The sequence below is a fragment of the Trachypithecus francoisi genome, unplaced genomic scaffold (genome assembly GCF_009764315.1).
Source record: "Trachypithecus francoisi isolate TF-2019V2 unplaced genomic scaffold, Tfra_2.0 Lachesis_group10, whole genome shotgun sequence".
Lineage (NCBI taxonomy): Eukaryota > Metazoa > Chordata > Mammalia > Primates > Cercopithecidae > Trachypithecus > Trachypithecus francoisi.
Genome location: NW_022681455.1, coordinates 3,263,242 through 3,278,398, shown reverse-complemented (window position 1 = coordinate 3,278,398; position 15,157 = coordinate 3,263,242). Strand labels below are relative to the sequence as shown.

Here is a 15,157-nt window from a genome sequence, read left to right as displayed (position 1 = left end):
CCTTCCTTCTTATTTTATAGTCACGGGTTATTTTAAACCCCAAATGCTATTTCTCAGTTTAATCGCTAAACTTGGTTTCAATGGACTTTTAGTCACTTTTCTTGAAGTCGAGAGCATAAAACATTTCTCACAACTGAGAATATTCAAAAGAATGTGTGGCAGACTCCAAATGCAATTTCAGGAAGAGAGGGCCAGAGGGGTTTAGACAATACAGCACCTTTTTCAGAAGTCTATTGTCCTCTGTTGAAGAGGTGAGAAATTTGTCTGTAAAAGTCCAGGCCTGCTTATTTTAAAATATCTAATTTTATACATAACGTTCTTATCTACCCGAGTGTCTAGTGAGTTCTGTTTCCAATAGTGGGGTTTTCTGAACATCTCACATAATGAAGACAGAGTGGAAGTTATAGAATTTTATACTCAAGAGGCTTTGAGTCTATCCCAGAACCCGAAGCAAAAGAGAGTCAGGCAACTTTATAAGAAGCCCTCACTGTCTAAGGGCCTGTTTTGTTCAGGGAATAAGGGCTAATGCTAAAATGATCCTTCTGACTTTGTAAATGATTTCCAGATAACTCAAGGGCTTAGGGATGTCTCCAGGGAGTACGCAGCGGATGACAGTATCGGTTTGAGGAGCTGGAAGTGGACATGTTCCTGGAAGTGATTTGGGGTTTCCCAAGGTCACTGGTATTGGGGCAGAGAGGAAGCCAGTTCCAGAAGCAAAGGTATGAGTCACAGAAGCCCACTGGGCCCAACTCTTGCTGAGAGGACAGGCAGAGGAAGGGGCAGTGGGCATGCATCCAGCTGGAGGTGAGCCTTGTCAGATCTGGACATCTACCCCGTGGAATCAGAAAGACCTGGCAGAAGTTCCCCACTCTTTCCCGCCAGGGGAGGTGGCTAATTGTAGTGGATGAGAATCCTGGGCCTTGGCATGAGACAGGTCTGAGTTTCTGTTTTGAATCCTGGTTCTGATACTGCGTGACCTTGGGCAAGTTACTTAACATCTTTTAAGGTCTGTGTCACGCACATCCGTGTGAAGAGAGTCCACCAAACAGGCTTTGTGTGAGCAACAAGGCTGTTTATTTCACCTGTGTGCAGGCAGGCTGAGTCCGAGAAAGGAGTCAGCAACGGGTGGTGGGATTATCATTAGTTCTCACAGGTTTGGGACAGGCGGTGGAGTTAAGAGCAATTTTTTGTGGGCAGGGGGTGGATCTCACAAAGTACATTCTCAAGGGCGGGGAGAATATTAGACAGTACCTTCTTAAGGGCGGGGGAATATCACAAAGAACATTATCGAAAGGGCGGGGAGGGCGTATTGCCATAAGGTCAGTTATGGGTGGGTGGGAACAGATCACAATGGTGGAATGTCATCTTTTGTGGTTCTTCAGTTGCTCCAGGCCATCTGGATGTGTACGTGCAGGTCACAGGGGATATGATGACTTAGCTTGGGCTCAGAGGCCTCATCTCCAGAATGGTGCAATGATCCCTCCTTCGCAGATGTGTAGGGTACTTTAAGTGAGATGAGATATGTGGAAAGGTGATTGCGTGCTCAAGAAATGCTAACTGTGAGGATAATTAAGGTTATTAGGAATGTGTCACGTTTCTGGTTCTGTCCAAGATGCAGAGCAACATGTTTGCAGCAAGACGGGGCAAGCAGGAGAAGGTGGAGCCAGGACCTACCATTAGAGCTGCCAGGTGGATGAAAACAGGGACTGCCCCTTGTGGGGGTTCTGTGGGGTAGACAGGACACTGCTGGAGTGTGGTAGGCCTTCACTCTTGCTGCCCTTTAGCCTAGGGGACCACCTAGAAGGCCGGATCTCCTGCCCTGGGGCAGCAAGGCATTCAGGACAGCACAGGTCTGGCCTGCAGACATTCGCTACCAGGAAGTCTGATCACGGCTGCAAATTCAAGCTCTGGGTCTATCGGACTCTACTGTAGAATTATTTAGTAGAGCTAATGGAATGAAATGCCGCTGGGGATTCCAACCTCTTTTCTCTATTTGACTGACGGTGGAATCTGGCCCCAGGTTTGTGGTGATAAGGAATCAGATAAACTCTACAGAGATAGCTTGAGTGGTTGGGGTCAGGATGACCACTTCTGATAGCAACTCAGTAATACCGAATTCATTCACATGATCTCATTGGTTCCTCACACCAACCTGTGTGATGCGCAGTAACTCAAGTGTGATAGTTATTCCCATTTTACAGATGAGGAAAGTAAGGCTGGCAGAAGTAATGGGACTTGTTCAAGGTCACACAACCAGAAGGTTGTGAGGTCTGGGCAAAGATACAGGAGGTCTGACTTAGATGCTCTACTTTCCCCACTAGGTCCTGTGAGGTGTTTCTTCGGGCTTGAAACTTTATCGTCATGAATGTAGGCTTTTATCTTTAGAAGCAGACAGTGAAATAGGGCTTCATGTGCAAGGAAGCAGGCAATGCATTTGGGGCTTTTGTCATCCGTGCTCACCTGTCCCAGGTTAAGGGGGAACTAAACTCCGAGATACTTTTTTTTTTTTTTTTGACAGTTTCACTCTTGTTTCCCAGGCTGGAGTGCAATGGTGTGATCTCGGCTCACCTCTGCCTCCCAGGTTCAAGCGATTCTCCTGCCTCAGCCTCCCAAGTAGCTGGGATTACAGATGTGCACCATCACCCCCAGCTAATTTTGTATTTTTAGTAGAGACAGGGTTTCTCCATGTTGGTCAGGCTGGTCTCCAACTCCCGACCTCAGGTGATCCACCTGCCTCAGCCTCCCAAAGTGCTGGGATCACAGGCATGAGCCACGGCGCCCGGCACACTCCCAGCTACTTCTCACTGTCCTGTAAATTGGCCAAGACAGCAGTAATTAAAGAGCAATGCTTTGAAAAGCAGGTTTAACGTTGGGGGCTGATAGAAGTAAAAGCCCTTGAAGCTGGCCTCCTTTCCCCAGTCTGCAGACCCCCAAACTTCAATAAAGAGCCAGGCGGGAATGTGGACAAAGCAGCAAAGTCAGGCCCTCCAGTGTGACTTTGGCCAGGAGGGCTTTGAAGCGCCCTGCATCCCAATCACATAATGCTGTGTCATGTTAATAGCAAATCTTGGTATTGGTTACATGAGCTAATCAAGTTCCTTTCTTGCATAAGCCACTGTACCTTGAGTTTCTATAATTCGCATGTGAAAAAATACTGGTGCTGATGCACTCACTACAGGTAATTTCCTGTAGATTTCTTGCCATGAAGTATGAGAAGCTAATATGCCATCTAAAACTAATTTTCAAGCAAAGACACGTAAAGTATTCCCTTTAGCTTCAGACTCACTAACCAGCATACTGTGCCATCTCCCCCTTGTTGCTGTGTCCTCAAAGAATGCGAACATTATTCAAGTTTCCTAAGGTGGCCAGCTGTTCCTTACCAGCTCAGATGATGCTCTTCCCCAGCCCTGCTTTCTTTGTTCTATCAGCAGTCATAAGGACAATTTTTGTGGATGGGTGATCCACAAGGTGTCATTTTCAAAAAGTGAGAAATGACTTATCATACGTCAATCCTACTCCTAGATATTTATCCAAGAGAAATGAAAACATATTCTGCACAAAGAACTCTATATGAAGGTTTCTAGCAGCTTTGTTCATAGTAGCCCCAAACTGGAAGCAACCACAATGTCCGTTAACATGAGAACGCATGACAAACTCGGGTCTGTGCCTACAGTGAGACACTGCTCAAAGACTAAAAGGAATAAAATGTTGATACAGCAACCACATGGGCAAATCTCACAAGTGTTATGCTGAGTGAAAGAAGCCAGGCGCAAGAGAGTGTGAGCTGCCTCGTTCCATTTAGTCCAAGTTCTAGAACAGGAAAAACTAATCTGTAGTGAGAGAAGACCTAGGGTGGTGTGTAGTGGGTTGGCTGCAAAGAGCACAACAGATCTTTTTTGGGGAGAGTGAAATGCTGTGTGTCTTGATTCAGGAGATGGTTTCAAAGGTGTATACATCACTGAACTGTACATTTAAAATGCATGTATGTAAATTAAACCTCCAGTCACTTTTTAAAGGTGAGGTATTTTGGGGTTTTCTTAACTTCCTTTTAAAACGTGTAATGTTGCTGGGCACAGTGGCTCATGCCTGTAATCCCAGCACTTTGGGAGGCCGAGGCAGGCGGATCACCTGAGGTCGGGAGTTCGAGACCAGCCTGATCAACATGGAGAAACCCCATCTCTACTAAAAATACAAAATTAGCCGGGCATGGTGGTGCATGCCTGTAATCCTAGCTATTCAGGACGCTGAGGCAAGAGAATTGCTTGAACCTGGGAGGTGGAGATTGCAGTGAGCAGAGATCGTGCCATTGCACTCCAGCCTGGGCAAACATAGCGAAACTCCATGTCAAAAAAAAGTAAATAAATAAATAAAGTAAAATAAAACAAAATTTGTAATGTTTATACTTAAAACAGCATTATCCAATTTTCCTCTATAAATACTATAAGTAAATCATATTACGGAAATGCCGTGTACCAACTACCACAAACATGCACATCTGGTTCCTACCTTTGCGTTTCATTCTCTCTATTCCTTCTATTTGAAATATACTGTTCCCTCTTCTCTCCCTGGCAGAATCCTGTATAGCATCCCATCCTTCCTTTGTTCATTCATTCAGCAAATGTTTATTGAATGCCAGGCCCTGTGACCGGCGGTGGAGCTACTGAGACACATAAATCAGGGGCCCTGCGCTTTAGGGACACCTACTAGAAAATGGAGTTTTACTTGAATGCCCTTAGATTTACATTCCAAGCATTTTCTGGCTAATAAAAAGACTCTGTCAAAGATTGTTAACCTGGAGGGTCCAGCCTGCTCTGTTACATTACCTAAAAGTAGGCTGGTTATTCCATACACATGTATTTCACAGCCTCCCTAAAGGTTCTATGTTAACTTTTAAGACATGGAATCATTGAGAAAGTTAACAAGGCAGAAGAAAAAGCTCTAAGAAACCAAAGAAAAATTGGCTTAAATGTATTTCTAGGTCAATGATAAAAACACAATAGAATATGGAAATGTAAACACAAATGGAACAAGAGAACTTTAAAAAAAAGTGGTAGTTACCATGTGTCTCAGGGCTGGAGGACCACCTGGCCTTGCTGGCCTCTTACACCAGAGCCTAGGCCATAGCTCATAATTTTGCTGATATTGGCATCTTTTAACCTTTGGAGTGTTTTTAAAAATCAGTTACTTAACAATCTCTCATAAAAATTTATTTTTCAATCAATTAAATTTTTGTGTCCCTCCCATCAACTTTGGGTTTCAAACCATTAAACCTTTACTTGATTAAAAATGTCATCATATCTGGGTGCAGTGACTCACGCCTATAATTTCAGCACTTTGGGAGGCCGAGGCGGATGGATCACTGGAGGTCGGGAGTTCAAGACCAGCCTGACCAACATGGAGAAACGCCGTCTCTACTAAAAACACAAAATTAGCCAGGGCATAGTGGCTCATGCCTGTAATCCCAGATACTCAAGAGGCTGAGGCAGGAGAATCGCTTGAACCCGGGAGGCAGAGGTTGAGGTGAGCTGAGATCATGGCATTGCACTCCAGTCTGGGCAACAAGAGCAAAACTCTGTCTCAAAAAAAAAAAAAAAAAAAAGTCATCATCGAGATAAAAATCTATACAGAGAGATTACTGACTGTATTAGTTCATTCTTGCATTGCTATAAAGAAACACCTGAGACTGGGTAAATTATAAAGAAAAGAAGTTGAACTGGCTCACAATTCCAGAGGCTGTACAAGCGGCAGGATGGGCATCTGCTCAGCTTCTGGGGAGGCCTTGGGAAACTTACAATCATGGTGGAAGCAGAGAGGGAGCAGACATTTCACACGGCCAGAGCAGAAACAAGAGTGGGGGTGGGGGTTCGGCTTCTGCTATGTTCAGAGAAGCCCAAAACACATTTTGGGTGGAGGGGTTGCTACAGACTTTTAAACAAACAGATTCCAAGAGAGAACTCACTATCTTGAGGACAGCATCAAGGGGATGGTGCTAAACCATTACTGAGAAACCGCCCCTATGATCTAGTCACCTCGTACCACACCCCACCTCCAACATTGGGGATTACAATTTGATGTGAGATTTGATGGGGAAACATATCCAAACCATATCACTGATTGAGAACTTGAAATGAAATATTCATGTTTGAGATGTCATTTTTTTTACAACAGTAAACTTTTAATTTTAGAATAGTTTTAGACTTATAAAAAATATTACAAAGATAGTACAGAGAGTTCCCTCATACGTCACGCTCAGTTTGCCTTCTTAACATCTTACATTAGTCTGATACATTGTCACAATTGATAAATCAGTATTGATACATTATTATTAATCAAGGTCCATTGTTTAGTGCAATTTCCTTAGTTTTTCCTTAACATATTTTCCTGTTCCAGGATCCCATCCAGCACAGCCCATTAGGTTTAGTCATCCTCTCTCCTGTAGGCTCCATTTGGACATGATACGTTCTCAGAGTTTCCTTATTTTGTGATCACCCAGACAGTTTGAGTACTGCTCGGGTATTTTGCAGACTGTCCCTCAGTAGGAATTTGTTTGGTGTTTTCCTCATGGTTAGACCAGGTTTTGGGGGTTATGGGAGAGGTAAAATGCCATTCTCACCATATCATATCAGGGGTACACAGCGTCAGCATGATTCGTCACTGTTGATGCTAACCTTGATCACCTGGCTGAAGCAGTGCTTTTCACTGTAAAAGTTTTTCCACGGTAACCTTATTTTTCCCCGTTTCCATACTCTTTGGAAGGAAGTCAATACGTGCAGCCCCCACTTACGGAGCAAGGACTTCTACTCCTGCTTGAGGGCAGAGTATCCACACAAATTATTTGAAATTTTATGCATGGGAGATCTGTCTCTTCTTCCTCATTTATCCAATCATTCATTTTTCACATACGGACACATAGTATAGATTTTATCATTTGGGTTATTTATTATTCAATAGCACTTTATTTTTTGCTCAAATGGTTCCAGTTTTGGACTTTGGGAGCTCTTTCATTTGGCTCCTGTGTCCCCTCCACATACCCCATAATTGTGTGCGTGGAGGGTGTGGAGGTATTCAGCTCTTCCTTACTTCTTGGCATTACACAAAATGCCCCAGGATCACCTTGTAGATTTCCTGCCCTGTCCTAGAATCAACCATTTATCTCCAGTGGGTCCTGCTTCCTTATATTGGAGAATGGTATTAGATACCAAGATCTGGGTGCTAGGTGTGCTTGTTGATACTAGGGTGTTAAATCACCTTTTAAATAGAAAAAATGCTTTCCTCAAAGTTCAAAATTCAAAACCTTAAAAATCTTGTTAACTTAGAATGTTTTAGTGACTTTATCCATATATTTACATATATTTTGCTATAGGAATGATAAATTTTAATTCAAAGCCCTCTTAGATGGCCTAGAATTTGGACTGAAAATAATATACATACACAGCCAATTTTTTAAATATGCAAAGTCATTTATGACTGTCTAATGGTAATAAATTCAAATCAGCCTTATTAAAGAAAGAAGTTAAATAAACCAATGTATTGGTCAAAACAGCTTGCCTCAGAAAGTATATTGTGGGTCTAATAATCTACCTCCTTCAGGAATATTCATTCCTCTTGTCACCCGCTAGCTTCCAGTCACAGAAAAAAAAAATCCATTTAATAACTTTAGATTTGGTTACATCCATCTGTGAGTTTTTCTTCACCTCCATTTAGAATTAGTAGGAAAAGCATTAGGACAAAAGGGTTGTTTAAAGAACATTAGTTTATCTCTTTTGAAAAGTGAAACTTCTTTCCTCTAAGCCCTGGTTACTTCATTGTTCTTTCCTCAAGTCTTTCTAACAATGATTATCTGCAGTTAGCTCACCCACTGTCAGGAGCTCAGCATCCATACTTGAAACTCAAGGTTCATATGCCAACTTTGGGATGATTCTCATCAAACAGAAGAGGCTGTTTCCATGCTGGAATAAAATATATAATATTCACGTATAAGTCTTGTCATTGTGTTATTTTCTTTGAGGGGGTGGCCTGCCCTCCACACTTGTGGATGTTTCTCGTTAGGTGGAAACGAAAGACTTGAGAAAAGGAATAAGACACAGAGACAAAGTATAGAGAAAGAAAAGCGGGGCCCAGGGGACTGGCGCTCAGCTTACAGAGGACCCACGCTGGCACCAGCCTCTGAGTTCCCTTAGTATTTATTGAGAATTATCTTAGTCATTAAAAGGATAAGGGAGTGGCTGGACAATAGGATTATTGTAGGGAGGAAATCGGCAGTAAGACATATGAAAAAATCCTTGTAATATGAACAAGTTTAAAGGTAAATGCTGTGCCTTGAGATGTATATGCGATATCTCCATAAACCTTTTAGCAGTATTGCTCCAGCAAGTCCCACCTTATTCCTAAAGGCGGTTTCTCCTCACTCAGTAAACAGGGCACACAATGGGTATTACCCGGAGATGTTCCATTGCCCAGGGAGGGGCAGGAGACAAATGTTTTTCTCTTTCTTGAGATTTAAGAGAATGGTGATGACTTTCAACCACAAGCAGCCTTTAGGCACTTGTTTAACAAAGCACATTCTGCACAGCCCAAAATCCTTTTAACCTTAAATCACCTTCGCACATGTCTCTTGCAAGGACAAAGTTGAAAGTAAGGTCACAGATTAACAGCATCTCAAATACAGAACTAAATCGAGTCTTTTATGTCTACTTCCTTCTATATAGACATGGTAACAAGCTGATCTCTCGTTCTTTTCCCCACATTCTTGTGTGTGTGTGTGTGTGTGTGTGAAAGAACATTCTTTTTTTCTTCTTTTTTGAGATGGAGTCTTGCTCAGTCACCAGGCTGGAGTGCAGTGGCATGATCTCTGCTCACTGCAACCTCCGCCTCCCGGTTCAAGCGATTCTCCTGCCTCAGCCTCCCGAGTAGCTGGGACTACAGGTGCGTGCCACCATACCCAGCTAATTTTTATATTTTAAGTAGAGATGGGGTTTCACTACGTTGGCCAGGATGGTCTCGCTTACAGGCATGAGCCACCATGCCCGGCCCAAAGAACATTCTTAAGTACAATAAGACAAAGATGACGTCTATGATTTTCATCAAACAAAAGCCAACATCAAATTTTAGATCAATTTGTTTCGCTAATTTTTTTAACTCAATAAAAGAGTTCAAAATTAAATTTTGAGCAAACTTTGAAAGTAACCGGGCCCTAGCCATCACATTTACAATGGAGTACGTTTTTGCATAGAAGGCTTATCTTCACTTTTTCTGTTTTCACTCAGCCTTTTGATGAATTTGGCTTGTACTAGATGAGTACGTAGTTTTTCTCAAGATACTACCTGTAGCTTTCCTTAGGATAAGTTATGTGACATTTTTATTACTTCTGTCACTTAACCAAAGTTAGCATTTTCATTTTCATTTATGATAGGTTTTGTAAATGTCAAATGTCTTGTTAAAGAGTCAGACTTGACATTCCAAAAGGCAAAGGATGATATAAATAATATTCAAGTATACACAACTAGAGTTGGAAATAATTTCAATCACTTTCTCCCACCCTCCCAAAATCAAGGTAACCTACTTTTCAAATATTTATTTGAAAGGAATAAATCAAACTTCAGAAAAAAAAAAAAGAATGACATAGGATATTCTAAAATGTGATATATCTATCCATAATTCAGGTATAAAGACCATGAGTAATCAGAGAAAACCAATGTGAAATCCATTTGGTATGACTTATAGCATACATTTACAGTTAATTAACCCTGACTTGAATTCCTTAGAATTAACTTTTACAGAATTATAGAGGATTTAAAATTAGGTTTCCATCAATTTTAGAGGTAAGCTAAAAATTTTGTTCTTCTGTTATTTCCAAGGAAGTAAAACTGTTGAAGTGTATTGGTGACCAGGCCATGACTTTCATTTCCTTTCTTTATTTTCTCAATTTTTAGGAAACTATAAACTGGTAGATTCTTTAACATACTTTCAAAGGAGAAGGGAATGACTCAGCTTCTTTATGAAGATCACTGGGTTCAGGATACTCCCCTAAATTTAGGGTCACAAACACAGCTACTTTTGGGGGCCAAATGACATGCATGAGGGGATGTGTCAGGCAGGGATGAAGGCAAGCTGGAGAGTGCCTGCAAATGACATACATGAGGGGATGCGTCAGGCAGGGATGAAGGCGAGCTGGAGAGTGCCTGCTCATTTACTGCAGTCCAAGAAAGCACAGTCCATGGAGCATCAAAAGGGCAATGGCTTCTGCTATGTTCAGAGGAGCCCAAAACACATTTTTTTCTAAGTATTCAATCTCCCAATTTTGAAATGTTAGCAATTATTTTCCTGAAAACATTGCCTATGGTCTGTGAGCTGCATTTGGCCTATAAGCCACCATCTGCAAGCCAGTACTGCCCAACAGAAGATCATACTGGGAGCTAATCCAGTAACCACAACACCTTACAACAAGACATATAATTGTTAAATTCATTTCAAGTCTCATGTAGGCTGATCTGAGTACCATCTTTGAGAGACTGAACAAATATGAAAAGGTTGCTTGAAGATTTAAGAATCAAAGTAAACAGTTTTATGATTTGAATAGACAGTATCGTCAAGTGATTAATAAGTTGGTACACTCATTTATTTGACAAAGATGTATTGAGTGCCTTGCATGTACCAGGCACTGTTTTAGCCACCAGGCATACAGCTCAGTGCAAGGCACCTATCCCTGAAGGTGCTTACATTCTAGAGGCAGAATGTAAATAAATACAGAGGTAATAAATAACTAAGCAAACAAGAAAAATAGCAGCTGATGATAATGATCATGCAGAAAATTAAAAACAGTAATTTGTCAACAGGTGTCTGGCTTTCCTATGCTGGTCCATGGATCTCAAACCTCACCCCCTGAGACTGTCAGAGTGTCAAATTCTTCCTCTTTACTCCTTTTGCTCAGGTTATGAGATCACTTGTGGTATGTTTTAATAAATTGAAGGCCACTTTATTTTAAAGTAGTTACATTTTAATCTTCTTGACTAGATTTGGTGGAAATATCAATCCAGGAGGGATTTAGGGAAACCTCTAATCTAATCAACAGCTTAATTACAATGCCTGGGTCAGTGCTGCAGACGGTTAATTTCAACCATTTTATGTTGCCTCCTTTTAGCTTCAGTTTTAGAGGATACCATTTTCCAGTGTGTCCCTAAATTCTAAGAATGTACCATTTGAGGATTTTTACCACCTTTTGGGAACAAAGACTAATAACATCTTCATAGTGAAACTCTTTTCCTAGGGCCAGGGCTTCTCCCACGTAAAAATGCACATTAACAAACATCTTTGTAAACTGTTCCCTATAGTTGCCCCTGTATGACGAAACGGAGAAATCCTGGAATGTCCAGTCAGAAAATCTGGGTTCAAAACCAGATGTTTGGCTCAGCTGTGGACCAACTCTTTGATCTGGTAGTCAGTCACCTGATTCTTGCTGTTTCTCTTTGAAAGCCCACTTCTTGGGGCGCTGAATGTGAGGACTGAGTGAGTGTGAATTTGAAAGCCAACTCTGAAACGCTGGCTATGGTAGTTATTCTGATTGGAAGGGCCATTAAGGTCAATGGCAATGCTCCTTTTGTGATCAGTTACAAGAAAACAAATGGGTCCTTGTGACTGTGGGGGAAGGAGGCAGAGCCAGACACAAAGTGGATCTCTTCTGAAAAATCAGCCGCTGAAAGGAAAATAAATAAAATCTGTAAAGTTATATTTCAATTCAAAAATAAATGTGGATTGTACGTAATGGCAAGAGGAGCACTGGTAATAATACATGGCTAACATTCATCGCGTACTTACTCTGTTCCAGGCATGGAGGTCATAACTTTGCATGTATTAGCTCTTCAAATGAGGGGAGGAGAGGGAAGGGAAAGAAAAGTTAAGCTAATAAATAATGTGAAGTTAAAAAAAATTACCGCGTACATTACGTGCACTATCGTGTCTCCCCCCCCACCCCCCGCCCCCAGCTCTTTATACATGTGGTTTCCAGACCCATTTCTCAGAGGTTTGGTGTCTTTTGCAGCCCTTTGGGCCCCTTCCGCCCATTGTTATCTAATCTCCCCTTCTCGGCCACGCAGGAAGGTCCACAACCTCCCCTGTCCCCCAAGACCCGCCCCCCAGCAGCCTTCAGAAATAGTTCTCTCGTACGTATGTGCCAGCATTTTATGCAGTAAACACATGTTGCCCTTAACACCGAACTGCAGGTTAAAAATGTGTTCCTCTAAATTATGCAGCGGTTAGCTGAGCAAATAATGAAAATGCAAAAGAATACATTCAGTATATGGAGCTTAGAAGATATGCTTTTGGAAAGCTAAACATTTTTTTAAAATTTTTGCCCCGAATAAGACTAGAAATGGATTGCTCAATTTAAGACTTCCATTAATAAACTTCTCAGAATATGAAATGTCTCCAATATGTGGGGACGCTGGGGTGAAAGGTGCCGAATAATTCTCATTGGTGCGTGCGCTGGGTGCAGGAGGAAATATGCTCATGTAGCCATTTGCCGCAGGGTTGGTGTTATTTATATAGCGCTGGCTGGGCAAGGTTGGCGCTGGAGCAGGAGAGGAGGGAGAGGTTTGTCTTCTGTGAGCGTATAGATGTGTGCGCCTGTGCACACGGCGTTCCAAACGTGAATACAAGCTCTTAGGGAGGGGGTGGGGAATGCCATCACGTTCATACCGTGTGTATTATAACTTGTGTTGGAGATCTATCCCAGCATCGTGCTTACATCGCATTCACTTAGGAGTGGGGGAAGAAATGGCGATTTGGGAGTGGGTGCGGCGAGTCGCAGGTGGCCAGACACTGCGGGGGACTGGCGACCTGAAATTGGCAAAGGCGCCTCCTTGACTCTGCTCCACGGACACAAAAATCAACCTTATTCGCTCCTGGAAAAAGCGCAGAGGGTTGTTCCCGAAGGCTGAAGACCCTCGGGCTTGGGACTGGGAGCGGGGCGCGGGCAGCGGGACGGCCGGGCACCTCTGAAGAGACAGAGGTCACGCAAACCTGGCACGCGTGCCGTGGGTGGGGGGCCCGCGCAGCGGCGGGAACCCAGCCTCATAGAAGACCCGGCCCACACGTTCTCAGCGCGTGCCGACTTCGCCCGGACCCCTCGCCGACCGGCGCCCCCTGCTACGCCCGCCTCCTCCTCCCCCGCCCCGCCCGGCGCGAAACGGGCACGGGTAGGGGATCCTCCAGCCAGGCGGGCCCGGGGTGTCCCGTTTCCCCCGCCCCCCCTCCTGTGGATCCCGGACGGCGGCGGAGCGTCCGGGCTGGAGGGGGCGCTCGCGCGCAAGAGCCGAGCGCAGCAGGTGCCGCGGTTACCTCCACCTCGGCGGGGGGAGAGGGGGCGGGCCGGGGGGCAGGGAGGGGGAGGAGGAGGAGGAGGAGAAGGAGTGGGGCCGGCTCCAGGAGCCGGAGAGCGCGGCCGGCTCGGCAGGCTGGGTCCCAAGCTCGCGGCTTCCGGGAGGCGCCCGGAGTCGGAGAAATACAGCGCGGCCACCCCGGGAGCAGCAGCAGTTGCCCGCACCGCCGCCCGCAACCGCCGCCCGCAGGGCCCTGAACCGCCGGCAAGGGCGCGGGCCGGGCGCGGCGCCGGCTCCTCCTCCTGCCGCGGCGGGCGCGGAGCAGCGGAGAGCGGCGGGCTCGGCAGCCGGCGCCCGGGCCGCGGAGCCGATGAGCTGCGGCGGCTGAGGGCCCGGCCGGCCTCTGCCCGCCTCTGCCCGGCGCCCGAGCGGGGCCACAGCGCCCGGGGCGCGGGGTCCGGCGGGTGACATGGGGGCGGCCTGACGCACCCGGAGCCGCCGAGCGCTCTCTCTTGAGCCGTGGGCCCTCCTCGGCGGCAGCGGCTGCAGGCGCCTGGCCCGGCGCGCTGTGTCCGGGGCGCCCGCGGAGCCTCCGCCGCGCTCTATGCGCCTCTGCGGGAGCCGCGGGCCCGGGCCATGGCCATAGACCGGCGGCGCGAGGCGGCAGGCGGCGGGCCCGGGCGGCAGCCGGCCCCGGCCGAGGAGAACGGCTCCCTGCCGCCTGGGGACGCGGCGGCCTCAGCGCCCCTCGGGGGACGCGCGGGCCCTGGCGGCGGCGCGGAGATCCAGCCGCTGCCTCCACTGCATCCTGGAGGCGGCCCGCACTCGAGCTGCTGCTCGGCTGCTGCGGCCCCGAGCCTCTTGTTGCTGGACTATGACGGGTCGGTGCTGCCCTTCCTCGGGGGCCTGGGCGGGGGCTATCAGAAGACCCTCGTGCTGCTCACCTGGATCCCGGCGCTGTTCATCGGCTTCAGCCAGTTCTCGGACTCGTTCCTCCTGGACCAGCCCAACTTCTGGTGCCGCGGGGCCGGCAAAGGCACCGAGCTGGCGGGGGTCACCACCACAGGCCGGGGGGGGGACATGGGCAACTGGACCAGCCTCCCCACCACCCCCTTCTCCACTGCCCCCTGGGAGGCTGCGGGCAACCGGAGCAACAGCAGCGGCGCGGACGGAGGCGACACACCACCCCTGCCATCCCCTCCGGACAAGGGGGACAACGCCTCCAACTGTGACTGCCACGCGTGGGACTACGGCATCCGCGCCGGCCTCGTCCAGAACGTGGTCAGCAAGGTAAGGGCCGCGGCCGACCAGTCCCTCCGACCCTCTCCATGCAAATCGAGGTCCAAGCCCAAGCCAGCGGGAGACCCGAAGTCCCCAAAGTGGTGGTGCTAGAGTGTGTGTACGGCATTCCGCACTGGCTTAATCTCCTTCCGTTCCCCAAACCACATCCCTTTACTTGGGTGTAAAGGGAGCGCCATAGCCTTTACTAGTTTGCACCCAAACTCCTTGTCCCAGTACGCGGATGGAAAGCGCGCCCTTCCCCCACCCTCCGGGCGAGGCAGCTGACCTGTCACCAGCCGGCTCTGGAGGAGTCGGACTGGCGTCGTTCAAGGTCTGCTGGGGGAGCCGCGACCACGGCCCTGTTCTGCCCGGTTAGTTGTCCCTGAGTCTCCCACAAAGCAGGAGTCTCCCATCTCGCACTTGATTTTGACAGAGGTAAAGCCCGCTAAAGAACTGGAGAGCCAGAGAGGCAAAGACTCCTGCAAATCTCCACCCCGTAGCCCGTGCTCAGTCCTCCCCCAAAGATATCTGACTTTAGACTTTACTGCCCCAGTGTCTCC

General features: G+C 46.6%; 1 protein-coding gene and 1 long non-coding RNA gene across 3 annotated transcripts in view; one reads left to right on the top strand and one right to left on the bottom strand.

Annotated features, from left to right (window-relative positions):
• Positions 1–1,086: 1,086 nt before the first annotated feature.
• Positions 1,087–15,116, bottom strand: LOC117086630. 2 transcript variants are annotated; one of them, XR_004438489.1, is made up of 4 exons: positions 14,261–14,397; positions 7,856–7,949; positions 5,059–5,157; positions 1,087–1,503 (listed from the first exon to the last, which is right to left on the bottom strand). It is a non-coding gene; the product is annotated as an uncharacterized LOC117086630 (long non-coding RNA). The 2 variants fall into 2 exon arrangements; XR_004438490.1 differs by lacking the exons at positions 1,087–1,503; positions 5,059–5,157; positions 7,856–7,949 and adding exons at positions 9,644–11,692; positions 11,815–11,856 and having other exon boundaries at positions 14,261–15,116.
• The window catches only part of SLC22A23 (solute carrier family 22 member 23), a 190,703-nt gene continuing 188,953 nt past the window's right edge, over positions 13,408–15,157 (top strand). The window contains 1 exon segment of the mRNA XM_033216068.1: positions 13,408–14,606. Within this exon segment, the coding sequence (XP_033071959.1) occupies positions 13,953–14,606 (654 nt within the window). The 5' untranslated portion in view covers positions 13,408–13,952.